Source organism: Dama dama, chromosome 11, assembly GCF_033118175.1.
Source record: "Dama dama isolate Ldn47 chromosome 11, ASM3311817v1, whole genome shotgun sequence".
Classification (NCBI taxonomy): domain Eukaryota; kingdom Metazoa; phylum Chordata; class Mammalia; order Artiodactyla; family Cervidae; genus Dama; species Dama dama.
This window is the reverse complement of record NC_083691.1, coordinates 77,493,785-77,516,408: the sequence shown is the minus strand read 5'-3', so window position 1 is coordinate 77,516,408 and position 22,624 is coordinate 77,493,785. Positions and strand designations below refer to the sequence as shown.

The 22,624-nt window shown below is 49.6% G+C and overlaps 2 protein-coding genes across 3 annotated transcripts in view; one reads left to right on the top strand and one right to left on the bottom strand.

Annotated features, from left to right (window-relative positions):
* Positions 1–2,254, bottom strand: part of ABCG5 (ATP binding cassette subfamily G member 5) — a 28,610-nt gene extending 26,356 nt beyond the window's left edge. The window contains exons 1-2 of the mRNA XM_061155506.1: positions 1,978–2,254; positions 1,188–1,309 (exon numbers count right to left, since the gene is read on the bottom strand). Coding sequence (XP_061011489.1) covers positions 1,188–1,309; positions 1,978–2,114 — 259 coding nt within the window. The 5' untranslated portion in view covers positions 2,115–2,254. The remainder of the gene's footprint in view (positions 1–1,187; positions 1,310–1,977) is intronic.
* Positions 2,255–2,347: 93 nt separating this feature from the next.
* ABCG8 (ATP binding cassette subfamily G member 8) lies at positions 2,348–21,447 on the top strand. Of its 2 annotated transcripts, none has more exons than XM_061155505.1 (13): positions 2,348–2,556; positions 7,811–7,912; positions 8,790–8,940; positions 12,955–13,193; positions 13,656–13,788; positions 13,880–14,149; positions 15,754–15,916; positions 16,004–16,081; positions 16,925–17,124; positions 17,544–17,620; positions 18,300–18,567; positions 19,567–19,694; positions 19,779–21,447. In XM_061155505.1, exons 1-13 carry the CDS (start codon positions 2,494–2,496, stop codon positions 19,914–19,916), a joined length of 2,010 nt encoding a protein of 669 aa, XP_061011488.1. In that variant the 5' UTR covers positions 2,348–2,493; the 3' UTR covers positions 19,917–21,447. The 2 variants fall into 2 exon arrangements, with proteins under 2 accessions (XP_061011488.1, XP_061011487.1); XM_061155504.1 differs by having other exon boundaries at positions 7,808–7,912.
* The last annotated feature ends 1,177 nt before the right edge of the window (positions 21,448–22,624 follow it).

The following is a 22,624-nucleotide window of genomic DNA, read 5'->3' as shown; positions in this document are numbered from 1 at the left end:
ACCACCTTACCTGCCTCCTGAGAAACTGTATGCAGGTCAAGAAGCAATAGTTAGAACCTTACATGGAAGAACTGAGCAATTCAAAATTGAGAAGAGAGTATATTGTTACCCTGCTTATTTAACTTACACAAGAGTATATCATGCAAAATGCCGGGCTGGATGACTCACAGGCTGGAATCAAGATTTCTGGGAGAAGTATCAACAACTTCAGATATGCAAATGATACCACTCTAATGGCAGAAAGTGAAGAGAAACTAAAGAGCCTCTTGAGGAGGGTGAAAGAGAAGAGTGAAAAATCTGGCTTAAAACTCAGCGTTCAAAAAACTGAGATCAAAAAAAAACAACAACTGAGATCATGGTACCTAGTCCCATCACTTCATGGCAAATAGATGGGGAAAAATGGAAACAGTGAAAGACTTTATTTTCTTGGGCTCCAAAATCACTGCAGATGGTGACTACAGCCATGCAATTAAAAGACACTTGCTCCTTGGAAGAAAAGTTATGACAAACCTAGACAGCATATTAAAAAGAAGAGACATCACTTTGCTGGCACATGTCCTTATAGTCAAAGCTATGGTTTTTCCAGTAGTTGTGTATGGATGTGAGAGTTGGACCATAAAGAAGACTGAGGGTTGAAGAATTGATGCTTTTGAACTGTGGTGTTGGAGAAGACTCCTGAGGGTCCCTTGGACTGCAAGGAGAGCAAACCAGTCTATCCTAAAGGAAATCAACCCTGAATATCCACTGGAAGGACTGAAGCTGAAGCTCCAATCCTTTGGCCACCTGATGCAAAGAGCCTACTCATTGAAAAAGACCCTACTCATTGGAAAAGACCTTGATGGCTAGGAAAGACTGAGGACAGGAAGAAAAGGGGGCAATAGTGGATGAGATGGTTGGGTGGCATCACTGACTCAATGAACATGAGTGTGAGCAAACTCCAGGAGATAATGAAGGAAAGGGAAACCTGGAGTGCTGCAGTCTGTGGGATCTCAAAGAGCCAGACTTAGCAACTAAACAACAACCAGGTTCTATTCATAGTCAGACATGCCATCAGATTTCATTCTAATGTCAGACTTCTGTCCATCCTGCTACAGCTTAAACCTGTCTCCTTAGTGTTGTATTCAAAACAAGCCAAAGACTCTTCTGAATCCTCATGGAAAATGTAGGGAACTCCCTCCTCGACTTACCTGAGCTCCCTAAGATGCACATGATCTGCCCGCTCTCGACGTACAAGGAGACATCTTTGAGGATCTGCCTGGTCCACTTCTGTCGGCGAGATGCAATGTCCCACCAGGGCCCCACGTGGTGGCTTTAAGGGAAACCACACAGGGGAAAGACAGCATAGAAGATTCCAGACCCTTGTCCCCCAGCACCAGTCCCAGCTCTGCCCAGCCCAAGTTCTCTCTGGACAGGCTCCTAAGTGTGGTTTAGCCTCAGTGTCCTCTGTAGAACCTGGCAGCTAGTGACAGAAGATCACCTCTGTAAAGACTTTTCTGGCAGCTGCTCTGAATGCCAGCTCTCTTTGGCTGGATGACAGATGGCAAACAGGACACTGTTTATTCCTTCAATTGACCCTGCGTTCCTTCACCTGGTTTCATTACACCTCGTATTCCCAGTACCCCCATTTCCCAAGTCCTTGTCATCTGAATAGGGCAGGTTATGGACCAGGGAGACATGAGGGGAAGGGGCAAGGGGCAAAACGCAGGGGCATGAGGCAGGGCACAGCTTCCAGTCTTAACTTCCAGTCCCACTGTGGGCAGGAGGAGGGGCCGTTCACAGTGGCTCCTCAGTTCCCTCTGGCAGCCCTTCCCCTCCCCTCTCCCCACCTACACCCACTAAAGAGGGAGCCCAAGCCTCCGTGCATGCCCCCCACTAGTGAGGAAAGCCAGCAGACGGCCGAGGCCCACTCCCCTCAGGCCACAGCTGCCCCTGACCACGGCTCAAAGCTCCCAGCAGATGAAAGCGGCGCCTCCTTACCTGACACTGTACGAGGCATGGAAAATGCCCAGGCTGTGTCGAGGCTTTGCAGGAACCTCCTCTAGGGAGCACTGGGAGCTTCTGTTTACTTGGAGTTCTGAGGACTCCCCAAGAGTCAAAAAGGGGAGTTCGCCCATGGCCAACAAGCAGCAGAGGCTGGTGGATTTTCTGGCCTGACCCTCCCTGGAGTGGCCTCCGCCAAGGAGCCAGTGGCAGACTGTCCTGTCTGCTCCTCACCTGGCCCTGGAGGCCCTCCTCAGGACTTCCCAGCGGCGGGCCTGGGCTTGGTCGTGGATGCCATTATCTGATGTACCTTTAGTCAGAGTGTGTCTATGCGTTATCTCGGCAGTGGGCAGAACACACAGCCCATGTTTGTGGGAGGGCTTGCCAGAGAGGAATGCTGGGAGCCAGACCAGAGGTTGCCCGGCTCTGGGAAGCAGACAATATTGGCCCTGGTCAGCAGCAGCTAAGCCCAAAGGAAACTGCAGAGTCGAAGCGCAGACACCGTGGCGCCCCATGGCAGAGGAGGCCCCAAAGGAGAAAGGGCTGGAGAGCAGCGCTGCTCCCCAGGATGACTTGGTGAGTGATGGGGGGTCACCAGAGTCCTGGTGGGTGGGGGGTGAGTTGGACTCTTCTCTCCTTCTTAAGGAACTTTCGGTCCTGACACCACCAGGTCCGCAAGCAGCAAGACTCTTCTTCCTGGGCATCAAAGGGCTGAGGGAAGCGGGGTCAGGGGTTGGTGGGGGGCCTCTGAGGTCACTTCCTGCCTGAAGGTGGCTCCTGCAGGGAAATGATGTCGTGTTTGCGACTTGGGCTGATCTGGCTCTTTTCTAAATGCGGCTCCATCCCAGAAGGGCTTCCCTGGTGGCTCGGTCGGTAAAGAGTCTGCCTGCAATGTGGGAAAGCTGGGTTCAATCCCTGGATTGGGAAGATCCCCTGGAGAAGGAAATCGCCACCCACTCCAGTACTCCTGCCTGGAGAATTCCATGGACAGAGGAGCCTGGTGGGCTGCACAGTCCACGGGGTCACAAAGAGTCGGACACGACTGAGTGACTGAGACTTTCACTTTTCCCATCACAGAAACGTGCTCACACGGCCGGGGGACACTGCGGTGTCTCCTCTGTCCCTGTGGCTGTCAAGTTCAGAGACTCAGTGGCAACAAACTGATGAGACAGAGTGGCAGAGAAGCTTGTGAGAACATCAGAACGTATGCCCCAAACACAGCTATAGCAGGCAGTCGTAAGACCCTGGAGAGAGCTGGCAGGAACAGAGGACAGCCAGGGGACCAATAGGTCCAGGATTTCTGTCCTCATTTTACATGAGAAATGTTTGCCTAAAAAAAAAAAAAATGGACTTTGACTGAAATCAGGATGTCGGCAGGGTTTGAAGCAAGAGGTGAAATCAGAACATAGCAAGAGGAAGCATCCCCACCCCACCCCACCCCGCTGTTCTGTTCACTGTTCGTTCAGTCTTTGCTTGCCTGTGAAGGGGTGAGGGGTGGAGACAGAAAGACTGAAGGACTGAGGAGTCCACCCCACAGGAAGGGCCTCAGGCCACCCAGACTGGCCTTGAGTCGCTAGGACCTGACCTCAGCCAGGCCCCAGGAGCCCACCCTCTCAGTCAGCTCCCAGCCACTGCAGGTAACCACTGTGCTCTGGGAATACCCCAGGGAGCCAACGTCTGCCAGGAAAGGATTCCTGGGAGCTGTGACTGCAGTGTGGACAGTCTGCCTAGGATACAAAGTCTCCAGTGATTTTTGAAAAGGACACTTTCTAGAAGGTCTGACAATTCAGACACCACAGCTTGGGATGCAAAGAACTGCCCGAATATGACATCCAGGAAGGTGTGCAGGACTTGCCATTTCCAATTTCCTTTCCTTCACTCCTGTTCCTCAAGGTGCCAAGTGACAGCCTGTCTCTAACATTTATGGTGCCCAGAACAAGAGGCCGAGGGCTACGTATCTTATATCTTTGTTGTTGTTCAGTCACTCAGCCATGTCCGACTCTTTGCAACCCCATGGACTGCAGCACGCCAGGCTTCCCTGTCCTTCACCATCTCATGGAGCTTGCTCAAGCTCGTGTCCACTGAGTCAGTGATGCCATCCAACTATCTCATGCTCTATCGCCTCCTTTTCCTCCTGCCCTCAATCTTTCGGGTCTTTTCCAGTGGAACTGTATCCTATGTCTAGATACTTAAAAAATTATCAGTCAAGTTAAAAGCTACTAAATAAAATAGTTTCTATCCTCCTAAACTGTCATACCTTCTTCACAACATGGAAAGCCAGATGTAAACCAAGAAATTCTAGGCTTCCAACACAAGCCACAGCCTGTCTCCCTTCTCTGCCCACGCTCAGCACCACACATGATCTCACACACCCTGGCATGGTCACCCCACCCTGCCCACCCACATTACATCCACGCCTCTACACACAAATGCCCCTCTGACCTGGGGTGCCCTGAGGGATGCGCTGAGGACAAGGTTCACACAGCCCTGGGAGTGGGCCTGAGGCCATCTGGGAATTTGGGCGTAAGTGAGTACCCAGAGTGGCAAGTGCCCTCGGCCCACAGACTCCTCAGTCCATGGGCAAAAGCCTGACCAGAGGAGGACAGGAGGGGCCCAGGCCTCAGTGCAGAGTCTTCAGCACATCACTGCTTTCCCAGGGCACAGCCTCTGCATCTGAGAACAAGGAACTTGGGCTCTGCGCTCTCTGAGCTTCCTTCTACTCCACGCTTCTGACTCAGGAATATGATCAGAAGTTAATACAAGGAGAAATTACAATGTAGCCCAGCAGGAGCTGAGCTGGTTATCTACAAATAAACCTGCTTTTGCTTTTTTCCATGTCACCTGTCAGAAATTCAAGTGATGATCTGACAGTCATACTGATTAAGGTGTCAACCGAATAGATATTTAAGCATTTGAAAAATACAGAGGGTTTGTCAAAACCTCAGGAAGAGTCTAACAAATCCTTCCTAGGAGCCAAGGAAAATATTTCAAAATGGAACAGAGGCAGCCCCCGCCCAGCCACGAGTTCTCCTCTGAACATTGAGCTGCCTGTGGCGGCTGAGGCCCCGGGCTGGCCTGTGCCTGCCTACTGTGCCCAGGATGAAGAGGGGTTGGAGGAACCCAGGAGCAGGTAGCACACACCTCTCTCCTTTCTTTTATTTGTCTTCTCATCCTGATGCCTCTTTCCCCAGGGCCCCATCACCCTTCACCTTCTCCAAGCTCACGCCTGGAGAGTGGAACCCCCTAGGCTTAAGGTCACCACCACAAGTTGCTCCAGGCTCCAAAATGTCCAACCCTTTCTCAGCAACTCTTCCACCTTCAAAATCTAACCTGGGGAGCTTCTGGCCCAGGTGTTCGTTGCAGAGCTAACTCATTCCTTATATCAACTAGCATTCCTCCTGCAGACATTTACCTTTTAAAAACAAGCAAGTAGGGACTTCCCTGGCGGTCCAGTGGTTAAGAGTCCACACTGCGAATTCAGGGGGTACAGGTTTGATCCCTGGTCAGACAGCTAAGATCCCACATGCCTTGAGGCCGAAAAAAACCAAAACATGAAACAGAAGCAATATTGTCCAATAAAGACTTTTAAAAATGCTCCACATTTTAAAAATCTGTAAAAAAAAAAAAAAAAAAGAATAAAAGCAGAATGCATGTTAGCCCAAGTGAGTCTCTCAGCAATGGATAAACTTTCAGATGGTTTAACCAAATAAAATGGGAAAACTAGGCGGTGGGAATGCTGGTGGCAGAGGTGGGGAGGGAGGGTCAGGGCTGACCTACCAGAACCCAGAGCTGCCCGTGACCTCCCCAGGAGTTTCATTCTCCATCTCCAAGGACACAACCCCCTCACCTCCTCCACCTCCAGCTCCTCCAGCTGGGAAGACTCTGGACTTCCCCTCGTGGACACCCTCTCTCAGCTTTAAAACATATTTTGAAATATTTCAGACAAAGCAGTTTAAATAACAGTGAACTCCCATACCCATCACAAACTTACCAATAGCTTTGAAGGTCATCCCCCCCACCTGCCCAGGACTCCCTGTCAGTGACCTCTCCCACCCCGTATTCCTTCCTACACCACCAAAAACAATCCTTCTGCTGTCTTAGCTGTTTATCTTCCAATGTTCTTCTGTATAATACTTGACCTTGACTGTATTGCTTCAAACATTAAACAAGTAAGTAGCTCTGGTTGGCTGTTTCCACACTCTCCCAGAACTCTGGGGGCCACTCACAGTGGGCTTGCGGCAGACCATTACCCACATTTATTTCCCTCACCTCCACTGGGCTCGATGTCATTTTTAAGTGCCTCTTACCTCCACCATTGCAGGGGTGCTTTAAAAAAAGACTGTTGGGTATTATTTTCACATAAGTCCCAAGCTATGTTGTGTTCACATAAAGCGCACATGGACACTGTGTGCACAGTGAAAATACACCTTGATCAGACACGTCAAGGACCTCCATCCTCAGTGTCTCGTGCACTAAACTCTAAGCTTCCCAAAGACTGTCTTTTGCATAGTCACACCGCAAATTCCAAGCCTAAAGCATGTTGTGGGCCTCCTCGTGTTTGCTGGATGCTTGACTGACTGATCGAAGGAATGTATCAGTGAGGGAACAGCAGTCCTGAGGGGAGAAGATTGGAATCAACAGGAACTGGTTAATGAATGCACACTTTCCCCACACTGCCTTGAGGAAACAGAAATTGAATGCATTTTTAAAAAGCGGAAATCTTTTAAGGCAAGTTTTTCCTGGTTTGGGTCTCAGCTATTTAAATGATTGAACTGATAAAACAAAAGGAATTCAGATCTGCAGATGGTATCATTCACATTATCAGCTGACACCATGAAACAATTATTTATTTGATGTATATTCAAATAAAGCAGGCTTCCCTGGTAGCTCAGTTGGTAAAGAATCTGCCTGCAATGCAGAACACCCCAGTTCGATTCCTGGGTGAGGAAGATCCCCTGGAGAAGGGACAGGCTACCCACTCCAGTATTCATGGGCTTCCCTGGTGGCTTACAGAGTAAAGAATTCACCTGCAATGCAGGAGACCTGGGTTTGATCCCTAAGTTGGGAAGATCCCCTGGAGGAGGGCATGGCAACCCACTCCAGTATCTTTGCCTGGAGAATCCCATGAACAGAGGAGCCTGGCAGGCTACAGTGCATGGGGTCGCAAAGAGTTGGATAAGCAGCCATGTTTATGTGAATACAACATGGCTTGTGACTTACATGAAAATAACATAATCAGCAAGATGATGATGATGAAGAGGATGATGATAACAGAGATGACAGGGACTTACTCTAAAATCTCCCAACAGAATTTTGAAGAGCTTTGTTGTGCAAAATCCTTATCAAGATAAGATGCAACTTTTCTAAGGGCAATGTCTTCACAAGTATTGAGTACTAGTTTGTTGACAGCTGTTTTCCTCTCACATGCTGGGTACAAAAAGTCTGTTTGGGATGAGATACTAAGCCAGATTCAGGAAAGGGAAAGTTAAAAGGCCTTTTCTGAACACAGAGGCTCACAAAGCTCTCTCCAGTCCAGGGTCTGGGTCTTGTTCACGATAGGTTACTTGGATCAGGTTCCAGCAGCCTGTGGCTGAGCTTCTCTGGGATCAGGAGCTGGAGGGAAGCCCCACAGTTTTCTCTGTAGAGAAGAGGAGCCCTGCCCTCATGGATGCTCCCGTTTTCTCAGAGCCCTTGGGCTCCTCCTGCCTAAATCCATCTTTTGCCCACTTGGGATCTCATCTGCACTAGCTCCTGCTCTCACCTCTCCAGATCTCCTCCCTCCCAAGTCCTTCTTCTAAAGAAGCTCCTCACCTGTCATGTCTCCCAGCAGGGCCTCCAGGACAGCGTTTTCTCCTCCGAAAGTGACAACAGCCTGTACTTCACCTACAGTGGCCAGTCCAACACCTTGGAAGTCCGAGATCTCAGCTACCAGGTAGAGATACCCCTGAGGACCGGTGGGAGGAGCAGACAGACAGGGCCAAACAATTCCCCAAGCAGAAGGGAAGGGTGGGTCCCAGCTGGAGATCTCTGCCCCTAAGGACAGAGTTCAGGCTACACTGATGCCTCATGTGTTGGGTACAAGCACTATGGAAACTTCCCTCAACTACTCATATTGGAGCTTAGGTTGATGGGCATGAAAAAGAGAACGAGACCTTTGTTAAAACATAAAGCCAACCATGTGACCCTGTGTGAAAAAAATATCTAAAACTTACTTTTAACTTTATATTTTGAAATAATTTTAGACTTCTGAAAAAGCTGCAAAAATAATGCAGAGTTCTTATATACCCTTTGTCCACCTTGCCCTAATGTTAATGTCTTGCTTACCCATAGCACAGTGACCAAAAATGAGACATTAACCACAGGATAATACTATTAACCAAACTACAGACTTATATAAGATGTTATAGAAAAGCCCAGATGAAATTTTCAGCCAATCTAATAATAGTACACATGTTATAGGTCTGCAGTGAGGATTGAATGAGATAAGGGACATAATAAACAGATGAACACAATGCCTTGCACACACTAAACACCTGTTATTAGTAAATCACTGCTGAGTGAAAATATCATTTTGCCCGATGTTGTGTTTTTATTTCTGTTCTGCTATTACACATGCTTCCCAACTGTCCTCTTCAGACTTGGAAATGGCAGCTTCAGATTCTCAGCATGGTGGAGCCCACCTCCATATCTGACAGAACCTGGCTAGGGGACCCCCTCAGGCCTGTTGTATTTTGGCAGGAGGATTTCTCTTGGAGGGAGCTGAACAGAAGTTGAAACTTTCTGAGGAACCTTTCTATGTCTCCCCACAGGTGGATATGGCCTCCCAGGTACCTTGGTTTAAGCAGCTGGCTCACTTCAAGATGCCCTGGACATCTCACAAGGACTCCTGTGAGCAGGGCATTCAGAACCTGAGCTTCAAAATGAGGAGTGGACAGATGCTGGCTGTCATAGGGAGCTCAGGTATCACTAGGGGCAAATGGTGGGGCAATGGGTTCTCTCTCTCCTGTGATGCAGGGCAGTCCCTCGAACAAACGGATGCTCCTCACAGAACTTTGCTGAGCAAGAGAAGAATACAGCAGAATTGTGAGAGCACAAGTTCCAGGTCCGACAGACTGGGTTCAAATCTCAGCTCCTCTATTTACTAGCTTTCATGAATCACAAGTGGGCTTCGTGCAGCTGCAGCCAGAGCTCTGATCCTTCATTAATATAGGATTAAGTCTTGGTGGCTCAGAGGTTAAAGCATCTGCCTGCAATGAGGGAGACCCGAGTTCAGTTCCTGGGTTGGGAAGATTCCCTGGAGAAGGAAATGGCAACCCACTCCAGAATTCTTGCCTGGAGAATCCCATGGATGGAGCCCGGCGGGCTACAGTCCATGGGGTCGCAAAGAGTCGGACACAACTGAGCGACCTAACTAACTAACTTTAAGTCTTACCAGTGCATCAGGCAGCTTTGGAATTGAATGCTCTTTCCACGGGACTCCTCCACCACAATAAACACTCATTCATTGTCCTTCCCTCCCCATTGGATTCCTATTTCAGTCAGACAGTGGGTGGGCACAGCCCCTGCCACAACTCATGTCTTGGATACCCCAAGTCTTAGTTCAACCTTCAACCATTGGCAAAAATTCAGATTTCTGGAGTGCTTCAAAAAGTCACTTCCACAGGCCAGACTTAGAAGTGTATAACAAGCTGGAAGGGGGCTTGGAAAACAGGGTTGTGTTCCCCTCACAGTATTCTACCTTTCCTTCTCCTGACCACTGTGAAAACATCTTTAGAGGAGGTCTTCCTGCCCCTGCATCACTCCCCCTTCATTTAACAGGTGAGACCAAAGTTTAAAGAAGAGGAATGATTTACCTAAGGACATATATTTAATGCAGAATAAGAACTAGAACTCTGGTCTCCTGGTTCTCAGATGTTTTTAAAAAAATTCAACTGATTAAATTTTAAAGATCTTATTGGTTTTATTCAACAATTCATGAATTGGGCAGCATCCCACCTGGCAGAAAGTATTGTGTGGACTGGAAAGTTTACCTGGATTTTTCCATAAGAGGTTAGCTCCAGCCCAATAGCTTTGGTGTGCATGCTAAGTTGTTTCAGTTGTGTCTGACTGTTTCTGCAACTCTATGAACCACAGCCCGCCAGGCTCCTCTGTCCATTGGGTTCTCCAGGCAAGAATACTGGAGTGGGTTGCCATGCCCTCCTCCAGGGGATCTTCCCAACCCAGGGATCAAACCCACGTCTCCCATATCTCCTGTATTGGCAAGTGGGTTCTTTACCACTAGTGCCACCTGGGAAGCCCAAAAGCTCTGGAGAGCTGTACAAAATGAAAGATTTTTACAGGCAGAATGAAATCGGACAAGGAAGTTATTCTAGCAAAGGGCTGATTGTTTTAGGCAAGGTCACCTTTCTCTGGGGGACAGAAGGGGTCTATCAGTGCTGACCAGGCAATTTCAGATGGGCTGGTTTAAGATTCTATTCCCAGGAAAGACTGAAACTATAATTAAATTAGGTATTACATCTCAGTCTGGGGACATGGGGCTTAGCACAAGTTGACTCCACTTGGGGTTTGTTGTTTATTTTTTAAACACAGATCAAAGGCATTTCTCCCTTACACAGTGTCAGAGGGAGCACTTTATACCTCCCAATTAATCATTTCCAGAATTAGAGATTACTCAACTTTTTGACCATCTGCTCTAAATTTTTAGTCTTCTGCTGGGGAAGTTCTGTTTACTGTCTAACCAGAGATCAAATGAGAGGATATGTGCAAATGAACTTTGTCACTGAAACAACACCCACAGATCAAGTTCTGCCAACTGCTGGCCCTGGCCCTGCAATTCTGATCTAAACAAGAAAAATGTGGAAACTTCACGGGCCAATTTTATTTGTTTGTTAACACCTGGTGGCTTTTTGGTTACACCTGCTTTTTCTTCATGAACTGAGGATCTAGGGAACACATGAGCCTAACTAGGCACTTCAAGCTAAGAGTCATCGCAATTAATCCTGACCACCACAGCCCTGTAGCTCTTAGAATCCCTGATTTGTGGTTGAAGAAGGGGAAGTCAGGAGAGGCCAAGCAGGAATCACACACTGAGTGTGTGATTTTCGACTCTAGGCTAGTGTTGTTTAGCTACAGGTTTACTTGACTGAAATTATTTAAATCATTTTTTAGAAAGGTTATCCATTATACCACCTGTGACATATTCTGCCATGTGATTCTCCAGGTAAGAATACTGGAGTGGATTGCCACTCCCTTCTCCAGGGGTTCTTCCCGACCCAGGGATCGAACCCACATCTCCTGTATTGCAGGCAGATTCTTTACCGTCTGATCCAGGAGGGAAGCATACTCTGCTCACCAAAATCATAATAGTAAAATAAAATTAATTCAAACAGCCTCAAGCATTTAAGCTTCTATAGAATCAGCAGTGGTGCTTTTCCAATGAATGAATTTACTGAGTTGGCAAAGGGTCTTGAATGCCTGTGGGTGTTTTCTCCTGATTCATGGAGGATCTCCCCAAACATACCCTGGCAACCTCCCCTGGAAAGACCACCCACACCTCTCACAGTTTTGTCAGGAAATGTGGTCTTCCTGCCCCCTGATTGGGAATCCTAAGGTCCCTGTGTTGGGAAAGTCCCCTGTGCTTCCAGAGCCTGGATCCAATGATGTCCTGGCTGACCCAGGAGTAGGGCCAGAACCCTCCCTCTGGCTTCCCCCCCTGGCTATTTTGTGCCTCCTAAGTTCTCTTGAATGAGGTGCACCCAGGAGGCAGTGGACAGGTCCCTTTCTATGCTGAGAACCTCTGGTCCATAAGCAGAAGGATGACTGAAGAGGCCACTTGATTTTTGCTTTTATGCACAGGGGACATGGGGCTATGGGCAGGGGGCTGCTTGCAGAAGGCCTGGGAATGTGGCAAGAAAGAGTCGTTACATCTGTGTGTTGGCGCTTTCTCTGTTTAAAAACTACTTGGAAATTTTGCACTCCAAAAGGAATTTACAATAAGGAAACTAAAACCCTGCCTAGGGGAATTGGACTGAGCTGTTCCTGGCAGCTTTGTTTAAGAACCCCTTCCCAGACCCTAAGCCCTATTTGACTTGCAGTTTAAGTGGCTGTCACAGAATCTCATGGAACCTGATCCAGTTGGACACTTCCCCAAATTGATAGCAATTACTATGTCATTCAGAAGTAGATGGCATTAATTTGTATGTAATGGATCTATTTTTTTAAAGAGAAAGTGAAAAGTACTACTGATAAAAATAAGAGTGTAGAGAAATTCAGAACTGTGTTGTAGTTTAAAAATCATTTCCACGTCTATTACTTCTCTATTTTTTTCTCCCTTTCTGAAAACAGATTCCAGTTTTGCATTTTTAAAAGACACCTTATTAATTCTCCAAAACTAGTCTTTCCCACAATGCCAGCTTCTGAGCCAAATGATGGGAAATGATGAAATGTTGCTGGCAGGTTTGCCAGGCAAAAAGAGTTAAGCTTCCTAGTGCAGTTAACACCAGCCCTGCTTAGGGGAGGGGACATACACTCTGGGCACAGGCAGTCCTGTGACAACCAGGACTCCGGCCTTCTATCACGTAACCACAGGCCAGCCTGACCTGAACACCCAAGATTCCCAAGGATGTTCAAGTTGGCTGTTCCATGCAGGTCAGAGGGCTGTGCCACCTTCCGTAGGGAAGGACAGAGCAGAAGGTGGTGGCTGGAGGGTGTGTGGGCAGCAGAAGTTTCCAACCTGGCCCCTGCAGAAGCTCCATTCTCAGGAATACATTTTCTCTTTAATATTTGTCTATGTGGCTGGGTCAGGGTTGGGGGAGGTTGTGAGGGTGGGGAGAGTGGGGAGTGTTCCTAGTTCTGGGTCAGGATTTAGTTCCTGGACCAGGGATTGAACCTGGGTCCCTTGCATTGGAAAGCAGACTCTTAATCACTGGACCACGAGGGATATCCCCCTCAGGGATATTTCTGGTGGCTTCTCAGGTTGTGGGAGAGCCTCTTTGCTGGACGTGATCACCGGGCGAGGCCCTGGCGGCAAGATTAAGTCAGGCCAAATCTGGATCAATGGGCAGCCCAGCACAGCGCAGCTGGTGAGGAAGTGTGTGGCCCACGTGCGCCAGCATGACCAGCTGCTCCCCAACCTGACCGTCCGGGAGACCCTGGCTTTCATTGCCCAGCTGCGCCTGCCCAGAAACTTCTCCCAGGCCCAGCGTGACAAAAGGGTAACTAACTCATCCCAGTGACCCTAAGAAGCTATGACATCCTTCCCGTGCCCATCCTTCCCTCCCTGCCTCAGGGTCCAGCCATTCCAGGCCAACTGTGAACAACCCAGCTCACCATCTGTCCATCAGAAAAAGTCCGCCAAACGCTCAGCCCTGCCTTCCTTCCTCCGCTGTCCCATCTTAGCCCCAAATGTGGGATAAATATTTGCTTACTTGTTTTCCGGTTATCCGTGCCGGCGGGGAGCCGGGGCATGGCCACAGTCCCAGCAAGTGGTGCCTTGCTCAGCAGTGCGAGCCGCTCCGGATGCGTGGAAAGAATCCGGGAACAAACATTGCATCAGGGAAATGTAGGCCAGAGCCTTAAACTCAGGCATCTTTCCACTTTGGAGCCCGACCTGCCTGGCCCGGAGCAGGCCCGCGCAGCCTCTCTAAAGCCCCGGGACCGCCCTGCCTCTCACCCAGGTGGACGACGTGATCGCGGAGCTGCGGCTGCGGCAATGCGCCAACACGCGCGTGGGCAACATCTACGTGCGGGGCGTGTCGGGGGGCGAGCGGCGCAGAGTCAGCATCGGGGTGCAGCTGCTGTGGAACCCAGGTGAGGCCGGAGGGGCCCACGTGAGCCGCCTGGCTTAATCCGGTCCAACTGGAGTGCTGCCCATTAAACCAGGCTTCTCTCTGTTGGGAAGGAATCCTTATCCTGGATGAACCCACCTCTGGGCTCGACAGCTTCACGGCCCACAACCTGGTGAAAACACTGTCCAGGCTGGCCAAAGGCAACAGGCTGGTGCTCATCTCCATCCACCAGCCGCGCTCTGATATCTTCGGGCTGTTTGATTTGGTCCTCCTGATGACGTCTGGCACCACCATCTACCTGGGCACAGCCCAGCATATGGTTCAGTATTTCGCCGCAGTCGGCCACCCCTGTCCGCGGTACAGCAACCCTGCCGACTACTATGGTGAGTCAGCCCGGCCAGAGGCAGGGAACAGGGCTCCCCTCGACCCCAACCCTGGCAGAAGAGAAACTCTCAGGGGCTTCAGGGGAATAGGACCAAGGATGGAGGCAGGGGAGGAGATGGGGCGCATTACAGGCTTCAGTTTACCCAGCATCAAATGATAGGAATGGCACACCCTTGTGCGCATGGCTATGAAGAACATCATGAGAGCTCCAAACCAGAGCAGATAGAATCCAAGAGAGTTTGAATCAGTTTCTGGAATTATGGTCTTTATTCAGGTTCTGTAGGGAGAACAGGAAATTTGGAGTTGGCAGCCACTAGGAAATCTTAAAGCCATGCTCTGGTTCCCCCACAAAGGCAGGGAACCCAGAGGCTGTGGGCCCAGGGCACAGACCAGTTCAGTGCCTTTTGGGGGGCCTTGACCCATGAATCTCTAGGTATGAAAATTGCTATCAGCACCAGAGATGCCTTCCTGCTTGGGGTCCTGAGACCTCAGCATATGGCCCTCAAATCTTGCAGGGACAGTTGCCTTTCCAGGTGCCCACCTTGAAAGCAGGCCCTGGGTCCTGAGTGCTGAGCAATGCCATGGCTGCTGGACAGGCCGCATGGCTGCACCAGGGCCAGGAGAGCAGCCGCTGTGGTTTGTCCCAAACATAGATCACCTGGAGCCCAGCCTTCCTCCCAGGATGGCCTGGTGTAGCAAGGGCCTTCCCAGTACACGTGTGGGTAAGGACCAGTTCCTTGAGGGCAGACACTAGGCCCATAGGTGCCAAGCACCAGAGGGTGTCCCTTTGACCCTTGCAGCCCTGCCAGGCCACGGTCATCTTCGTCCTTACAGATGAGAAGACTGGAGTCCTTGCAGGCAGGTGCAGAAATGGGCCTCTCACCTCCCATGCCCAGGAGGAAACACCCTTCTCCCAGTATCCACCCTCCAACCCCCCAAGAGGACAGGCCACTCTTTCTGGCCCACTCGCTCTCGCCCTCTGCACTCACTCACCCTGTGAACTCACCTGGAGGTCACCCATCTCCCTGTGCTCAGATACCAGCTTGGCTTCCTGCCAGTCTGTCATTCTCGGGCCAGTCGTCCCCAGATAAGGGGGCAGAGGCCATCTGCCAGCCTGGCCACTGAAAGCAACATACTGTAACCCTAGAGAGAAGTTGCCAGAAATCTGGTGCCCACATCTGGAAAAAAACAAATCTTTTTCTTCATTTTATATTATTATTGTTTTTTGGTGGGGGGTGGTTCTTGCCCACAAGCCCTGGGGCAGTTGGCTCTCACGGATCTGAGGGCATGGCCTGGCAGTGCCCAGAGAATCTGACACTTGAAGTTATGGCCCTACACAGTGAGGGGACCCTTGATGATTTACAAGGCCCCTCTGAGATGTTTTCCTGCCTTGAGATGTGTCATGAAAATGGGAAGAGGAAAGAGGCAGAGAGGTGAATGATTCCCCCTGGGCATCTCGCTGCCTCTGTCTGTTCTGAGCATCACTTTGTGGTCCACTCTCAGAGGGTGGGGAGCGTGTCCCAGGGTCCCCTCTGACCGCATCGTGGGCCAGGAGCCCCTGTGAGACCCAGGTCACCCAGGGCCCCGTTCCCACTGCTTACAGTGGACTTGACCAGCATTGACAGACGAAGCAAAGAGCAGGAAGTGGCCACCAGGGAGAAGGCTCGGTCCCTTGCGGCCTTGTTTAAAGAAAAAGTGCGTGGCTTTGATGACTTTCTATGGACAGCAGAGTCGAAGGAGCCGGGTGTGGGCACTTGTGTGCAGAGGTAAGGCAATGGGTGGCCCTGGGGGGAGAGCACCCTGCAGAAAGTGGCTGTCCCTACACCCCCGTGACACTCTCTATCTCCTGACAGCCCGGCACCTGACACCAACCCATTCCAGGCTCCCACTAAGCTGCCCGGTCCCCTACAGCAGTTTGCCATACTGATCCGGTAATTATTTGCCACTTCATCACCCCCTCGGCCCCCAAAAGTCTTAGTTGTATCAAATCAAGCCCTTTAGAGCTAAAGTGAATTTGAAGGAGGAATTTAATTTGAAGAGGTAGAGTCATTTGAAAAAAAACAGCACCAGCCCTCCATGTGATACAGAGAACTCCTGTTCCTTTGAGTCTTTAAACAAAATCAATATTTCCTTGCTAGCCAGATGCTCGTAGAAATCACCCAGAATCATTGTAAAAAATTAAATCGGTACAGGAGACCTTCAAGTGGACAAGGGAATTTTCCCTGCTACGCGAGCCCTCATAGGGCTCAGAAAATGAGATCTGAGTGTTTGGTGTGAGTCCAAGATGTTTCCATGCACATAAATATTTTAATATATAAATGAGATCATGCTAAGTCGCTTTGGTTGTGTCTGACTCTCTCCTATGGACTGTAGCCTGCCAGGCTCCTCTGTCCATGGGATTTTCTAGGCAAGAATACTAGAGTGGCTTGCCATTTCCTCCTCTAAGGTATCTTCCTGACCCAGGGATAGAAGTCTTATGTCTCCTTGTACATACATCGTTACACTTCTGATTGCTTATTTCCTCAGGATGACTTCTTTAAATAAAATTGCAAGGTGATACAGTGTTGGTAAAAGTCACAATCATTTCTTGAGTACCCACTGTGAGACAGATGCGCTCATCAGTCACCTCACTTGATCCTCACAGTAACTGAGGTGGGCACCACTCTTCCCATTTTACAGAGGAGAAAAATGAGGCTTACAGAGATTACAGGACATTGCCAAGGTCACAGTGCTGGGGTCTGGTGTTCCCTTGGCACCTCTTCTGTTTTTTTAAGTCGTCAGATTTCCAACGACTTCCGAGACCTGCCAACCCTCCTCATCCATGGGGCGGAGGCCTGCCTGATGTCCCTGATCATCGGGTTCCTCTACTACGGCCACGGGGCTGTCCAGCTCTCCTTGACGGACACAGCGGCCCTCTTGTTCATGATCGGAGCTCTTGTCCCTTTCAACGTGATCCTGGATGTCATCTCCAAATGTGAGTGTGGCCTGCTGTCTGTGACCCACACACACGGCTGTGTCAGCCATGCTCTGAACTGGACCAGGGTTGGCCTGAGTTCTGCTGAGCTCCTGGAGGAGACAGGTCTGCTGAACAGTTTCACCATGACTGCTAAATAAAAGCTGAGGGTTGTTTTTAAACTTCATATATTAATATCAGTATGCACATGAGAACAAATTACCTAGGAGTATGAGGCTTTTCTCTCCTAGCAGGAGTTATATTGACAGCAATGCGCAAGTCACAGAATTATAAACATCTAAATTAGGATCAAAAATTGCCTTTTTTAAAAAAATATATGACATCGAGGCAATAAAACTAGTTTTAATTGTACAAAGAGAGACTCAAAAACAGCAACACTGTAATTTCATTTTTTCATTCTCCTTTTCTCCCCTTTTTAGGTCACTCGGAGAGGGCACTGCTTTACTATGAACTAGAAGATGGGCTGTACACGGCCGGGCCATATTTCTTTGCTAAGGTGACTAGTCAGGCTTCAGAGTGAGTGCCACTCTGAAGAGGCAGAAGAGGGCAGAGAGAGGGCAGAAGAATCTTCTCCACATCATACAGAAGTTACAGGGAAGCATTTTGCTCAGCGGTGGGGCTGAGCATCATCTGTGGTTGCAGACGCCACAATACTTAGGAGAGTTTCAGAGACTTGATGAGTCTCTGATAAATTTTTTAAACATTTATCAGAAGGCCAGGACCGTGGACCAGGAATGACATTTTTCTGGCCACCAGAAACCTAACAAAGAAGAGGTGGGAAACACCTACACCTAGCGTACTTCACCTCTCTAGTCTCTCCACGTCCCTGGAAAGCAGGTTGGAAGGTTTGATGGTCCTCATTTCAAAGAAGTGGAGGCTCAGAGAAGTTAAGTGGCTGCCTCCAGGCCACGCAGCTACCGTGTCTGGGTAGGCAGAGTGAGGACTTGAAACCAGGTCTCCAGAGCTCTGAAATGCCCTAGAGGGAGCATACAGCACCTGCAGGGGGAAGTCAGCAGTGAGTCCATGCTTGTGGGTCCCACACACCTGTGCCCACTAACCCCCTGGTGGCCACCCCAGTCACCACCAGGAGGGACGGCTGGGGACACCGGGGGCTGCTGCCGTTGAACACGGAAAGATCAGCAGCAGATAAAGGCGCTGGCTCGCATGCCTTGCAGATCCTGGGGGAGCTTCCCGAACACTGCGTCTACATCATCGTCTACGGGATGCCCATCTACTGGCTGGCCAACCTGCGCCCAGGCCTGGAGCCCTTCCTGCTGCACGTCCTGCTGGTGTGGCTCGTGGTCTTCTGCTGCCGGGCCATGGCCCTGGCCACCGCCGCCCTGCTGCCCACCTTCCACATGTCCTCCTTCCTCGGCAACGCTCTCTACAACTCCTTCTACCTGACTGGGGGCTTCATGATAAGCTTGGACAATCTGTGGACAGGTGAGCTCGGCTCTCCTCAGCTGCTCAAACTTTTTGAGGCCCGCCGGGGCTGGATCAGTCTGCTTTCCTCTGGCGTTGTGAGCTCATCACTTCGGTCCCGCTCAGAGTTGGGAGCAGGCTCCAAAGGAAGGGCTCCATGGTGGGGTGCGGCAGATGGCACCTTCTCATACAGCCCGGCTGACACCCAGGGGCCACCCTTGACTCTCCCTCACTGCATCACCAGTGAGCCAAATCACTCCTGCCTCCAGTGTCTTTCTGAAACGTCCTCTTGCCTTATCCCCGCCCTGGCTCCTATCAGCTGATCTTGGGCCAACTGTGATAGTCTGGTGTCTATGACCCTGGTTCCGCCACGTCTGAACCCTCACCCCTGCAGCGCTAGCTCCCTAAGGCGCAGAGCCAGTCACTGCTTCATCCCAGTGGTCCCGGGGCTGCTCATTCCTGGCTGCCTCCACCCGACTCTTCTGAAGCCCCCAGTAGGCTCCACACCTTCACAGCTGAGCCTGTGGATCACCCCTCTTCACCTTCCATAGGCCTCTCCTGATGAGCCGGCCAGGGCTCACTGCTTCCTCCTCCACCCTGAGCCAGGGTGCCTCCGTGGGGTCAGGGTACAGACTCGGTCCTCTCTGTAATCTCTGGTGTGGGGCTGCTGAGACTCCAAAGTCCATGGGTTCTGTGAAGCTGAGCATGTGCTGGACCTAATGAATTACTCTCTGGAGTTACTGTAGGTCAAGCACATCCTGGACACCTAATGAAATTACTCTGTGGAGTTACTGTAGGTCAAGTGCACAGCGATCCTGCAGCCACTCGGCCCCTCTGTCCCAGCAGTCCATGTCTCCAGCTTCCCCTCTGCTCTTTTGCCCTTTTGTTCTCTCCCCTGCGCTCAGCTCCCTCCGGGGATTTTCTGCCCCTGGGTCAGAGCCACCACGCCTCTCTGCAGGCTCACTTCCTTGGAAGCAGGTAGTTAGACCCTGTGAATAATATGACTCTCACTCTCTCCAGTGCCCGCGCTAATTTCCAAGGTGTCCTTCCTCCGATGGTGTTTTGAAGGGCTGATGAAGATCCAGTTTGGTGGGCACGCTTATTACATGGAAGCTGGCAACATCACCATCCGTATCCCAGGAGACATGGTGAGTCGCCCAGGCCTTGGCTGTCCACAGACAGCAGCCCTCTGAGCGTGTTCTTAACAAGCTCCCTGATGTCTCTGTCCCCAGATCCTCAGTTCCATGGGCCTGAACTCTTATCCGCTCTACGCCATCTACTTCTTTGTCATTGGCATCAGTTGTGGCTTCGTGATCCTGTACTATCTGTCCTTAAGGTTCATCAAACAGAAATCAAGTCAGGACTGGTGATTCACGCCCAGACTCCTGCCTGCTGGTGGGGGACTCGAGAAGGCCCTTCAGCTGCACTCCGTTCCTCCCAAGGAGCCCCTTCCCAGACACGGGGAGGCCCAGGACTAAGCTCCGCTACATCCGGTCCACACCGCTGCAGAGGCACAGGATGGCCACAGGATGGCAGTAGAATAAAGACAGTCAGAAGGGATTTCTGATCACCAGCTGGAGCTTGAGTTTACTGGGAACCTGAATACCATGCCTGGGGGACACCTACAATGTCATTAATTTATTTCCTTTTGATATATATATTTGTATAGGCAACTAATACAAGATGGGAGCAAATTAGGTATGAATCAAGGAGTTAGGCCATGTGGAAACAGTAACATAATAGCTAGTGGAGTGTTTGGCCTCATCTTCCAGGGTCCCCAAACTCTGAGCCATTCTCAATACAGAAAATGATCTAAAACATACCAGTGAGATGCTGTCTCTTCTTTTGTATGGGGTCATGTGCTCCAAGAGCTAAACTGAACAATTAAATATTTATTGAGCAATTGCTCTGCGCCAGATTCAGGGCAGAACACTCTTTTATGTGGATCACATTATTCAGTTCTCTGTTAAAACAACCCTTTGTGGTAGGCGGTATCCAATTTTGTGGATGAAGAAATAGAGGCACAGACTGTTTACTAAGTAAGGTCATAGGCCTAATATGTGGTGGAGTCATGTGAGGTCAGAAAGGCCTATAGGAGTTAGTGGGCAGAAGGCAAGTCCTGGGCCACTGTAAGGCTTGGAAGCCCAGAAAGGCTCCAGAAGATAAAGAGGTTTATAGACACTGTGTCAGCTCAGCCGGGCCTCTCATGGTACATCTCACCTCTCTGGCTGTCTTAGACCAGCCTGGAACCTTTTGCAGTGACTGGTCATGTGTTTCCTGTCTGAGCTTTGAGGACCAGCTGACCCAAAACAGATACCCAGAAAGCAAAGAGGAAGTTATCTTCAGAGGAAAACCAGAGTCTGAAACAACAAGAGGGAGCAAGGTAGATGGTTAGGAGGCAAACAGTGAATGTTCTCCTCGGGTTTCCTAGACCATCACTACTTGAAGTGTGAGCCCTGGGCCAGCAGGTCCTGCCTGGGAGTTGGTTAGACTGTCAGTATCTCAGGCACCAGCCAGACCCACTGGATCAGAATCTGTATTTTGGAAAGATCCCCCGGCTTCCCTGGTAGTCCAGTGGCTAAGAATCCTCCTGCCAATTCAGGGGACTCAGGTTCGATTCCTGGTTCAGGAAGCTCCCACATGCCTAGGGGCAGCTAAGCCCATGAGCCAGAACTACTGGGTCCACATGCTGCAACTACTGAAGACCACGCACCTAGAGTCCATGCTCTGCAACAAGAGAAGCCACTGCAGTGAGAAGGCCTGTGCACTCCAACAAAAAGCAGTCCCTGTTTCCTGCAACTAGAGAAGGCCCACATGCAGAAATGAAGATCCAGCGCAGCCACAAGTAAATTAAAAAAAAATATCCCCGTCCAAAAAGTAAATAAATAGATCCCCAGGTGATCTGTATGTACATCCAGGCTTGAAGAGCAGTGCCTCGCACACTTCCCTTATGTAAGACATCCATCCAACTTGGGATATTCATGTTACACTGTAACACTTCACACAGGTCACTGTAACACTGCACATGTGTCATTGTTACATTGCCACCATCCAAAGGGCAGACTGTACTCAAGACTCATTTACTGTTCTGACAATGTCCTGCATAGCAAAAGAAGCCAGGTCAGGACCAAGCATTGGATCTAGGCGTCAATTCACTTTGGTCTCTTTTAGTTTAGAATAATTCTCAACTTTCCTTCACTCCCATGACCTTGACACATGAGCGTTTTGTAGATTATCTCTAGATTTGGTTTGTCTGATACATTTTTATGATTAAATTCAGGTCATGCCCCTTTGGCAGGAGTATCACAGAGGACTGTGCCCTTCTCGTTGCATCCTCTCAGTGGCATGCGATTTCAGTTTGTCCTGAACTGATGTTAACTTTGATCACCTGATCAAAGGAATACTTGCCAGGCTTCACATGATCAACAGTCTTTCCTCCTTTTGTAATTATTAATAAGCATTTGTAGGTAGGTATTTTGAAACTGCTCCTCAAACTTTCCATTAATTCATTTTAAAATTTGTATCAGTATAAACTTGTGGTTTTCTATTTTATTCAGTGGGCTATAATCTTTTACTATCATTCTTAATATAGATGTTCAAACTGTCCCTGACGTGGCCATGAGAGCCTCTTCAAGCTGGCTTCTGCCTCCTTTTGATAAGTCCCCCTCATTCTCTGAACACTTTTGCAACTGTTTCAGACTCATCTTCTACTTTCCCACCTCCCACCCCACCCCACCCCACTCCAATCATGGAAGCAGACATTTCTTTAAAGAATCTTGGTTCCTTTCAGTGGAAAATGGCATTTAGAAGCCATTAGAAGCCAAGATATGAGTGATAAGTATGCTCATTGCCATTGGGGCATCACTGTTTCCAGGCCCTCTCAGTGGGAATATATACATGGGTATGTATGTGTATGTGTATATGTGTGTACACATGTGCACACACCCGTGAACAAGTAAAGTTGCTCAGTTGTGTCCGACTCTTTGCGACCTCATGAACTATAGCCTACCAGGCTCCTCCATCCATGGAATTTTCCAGGCAAGAGTACTGGAGTGGGTTGCCATTTCCTTCTCCAGGG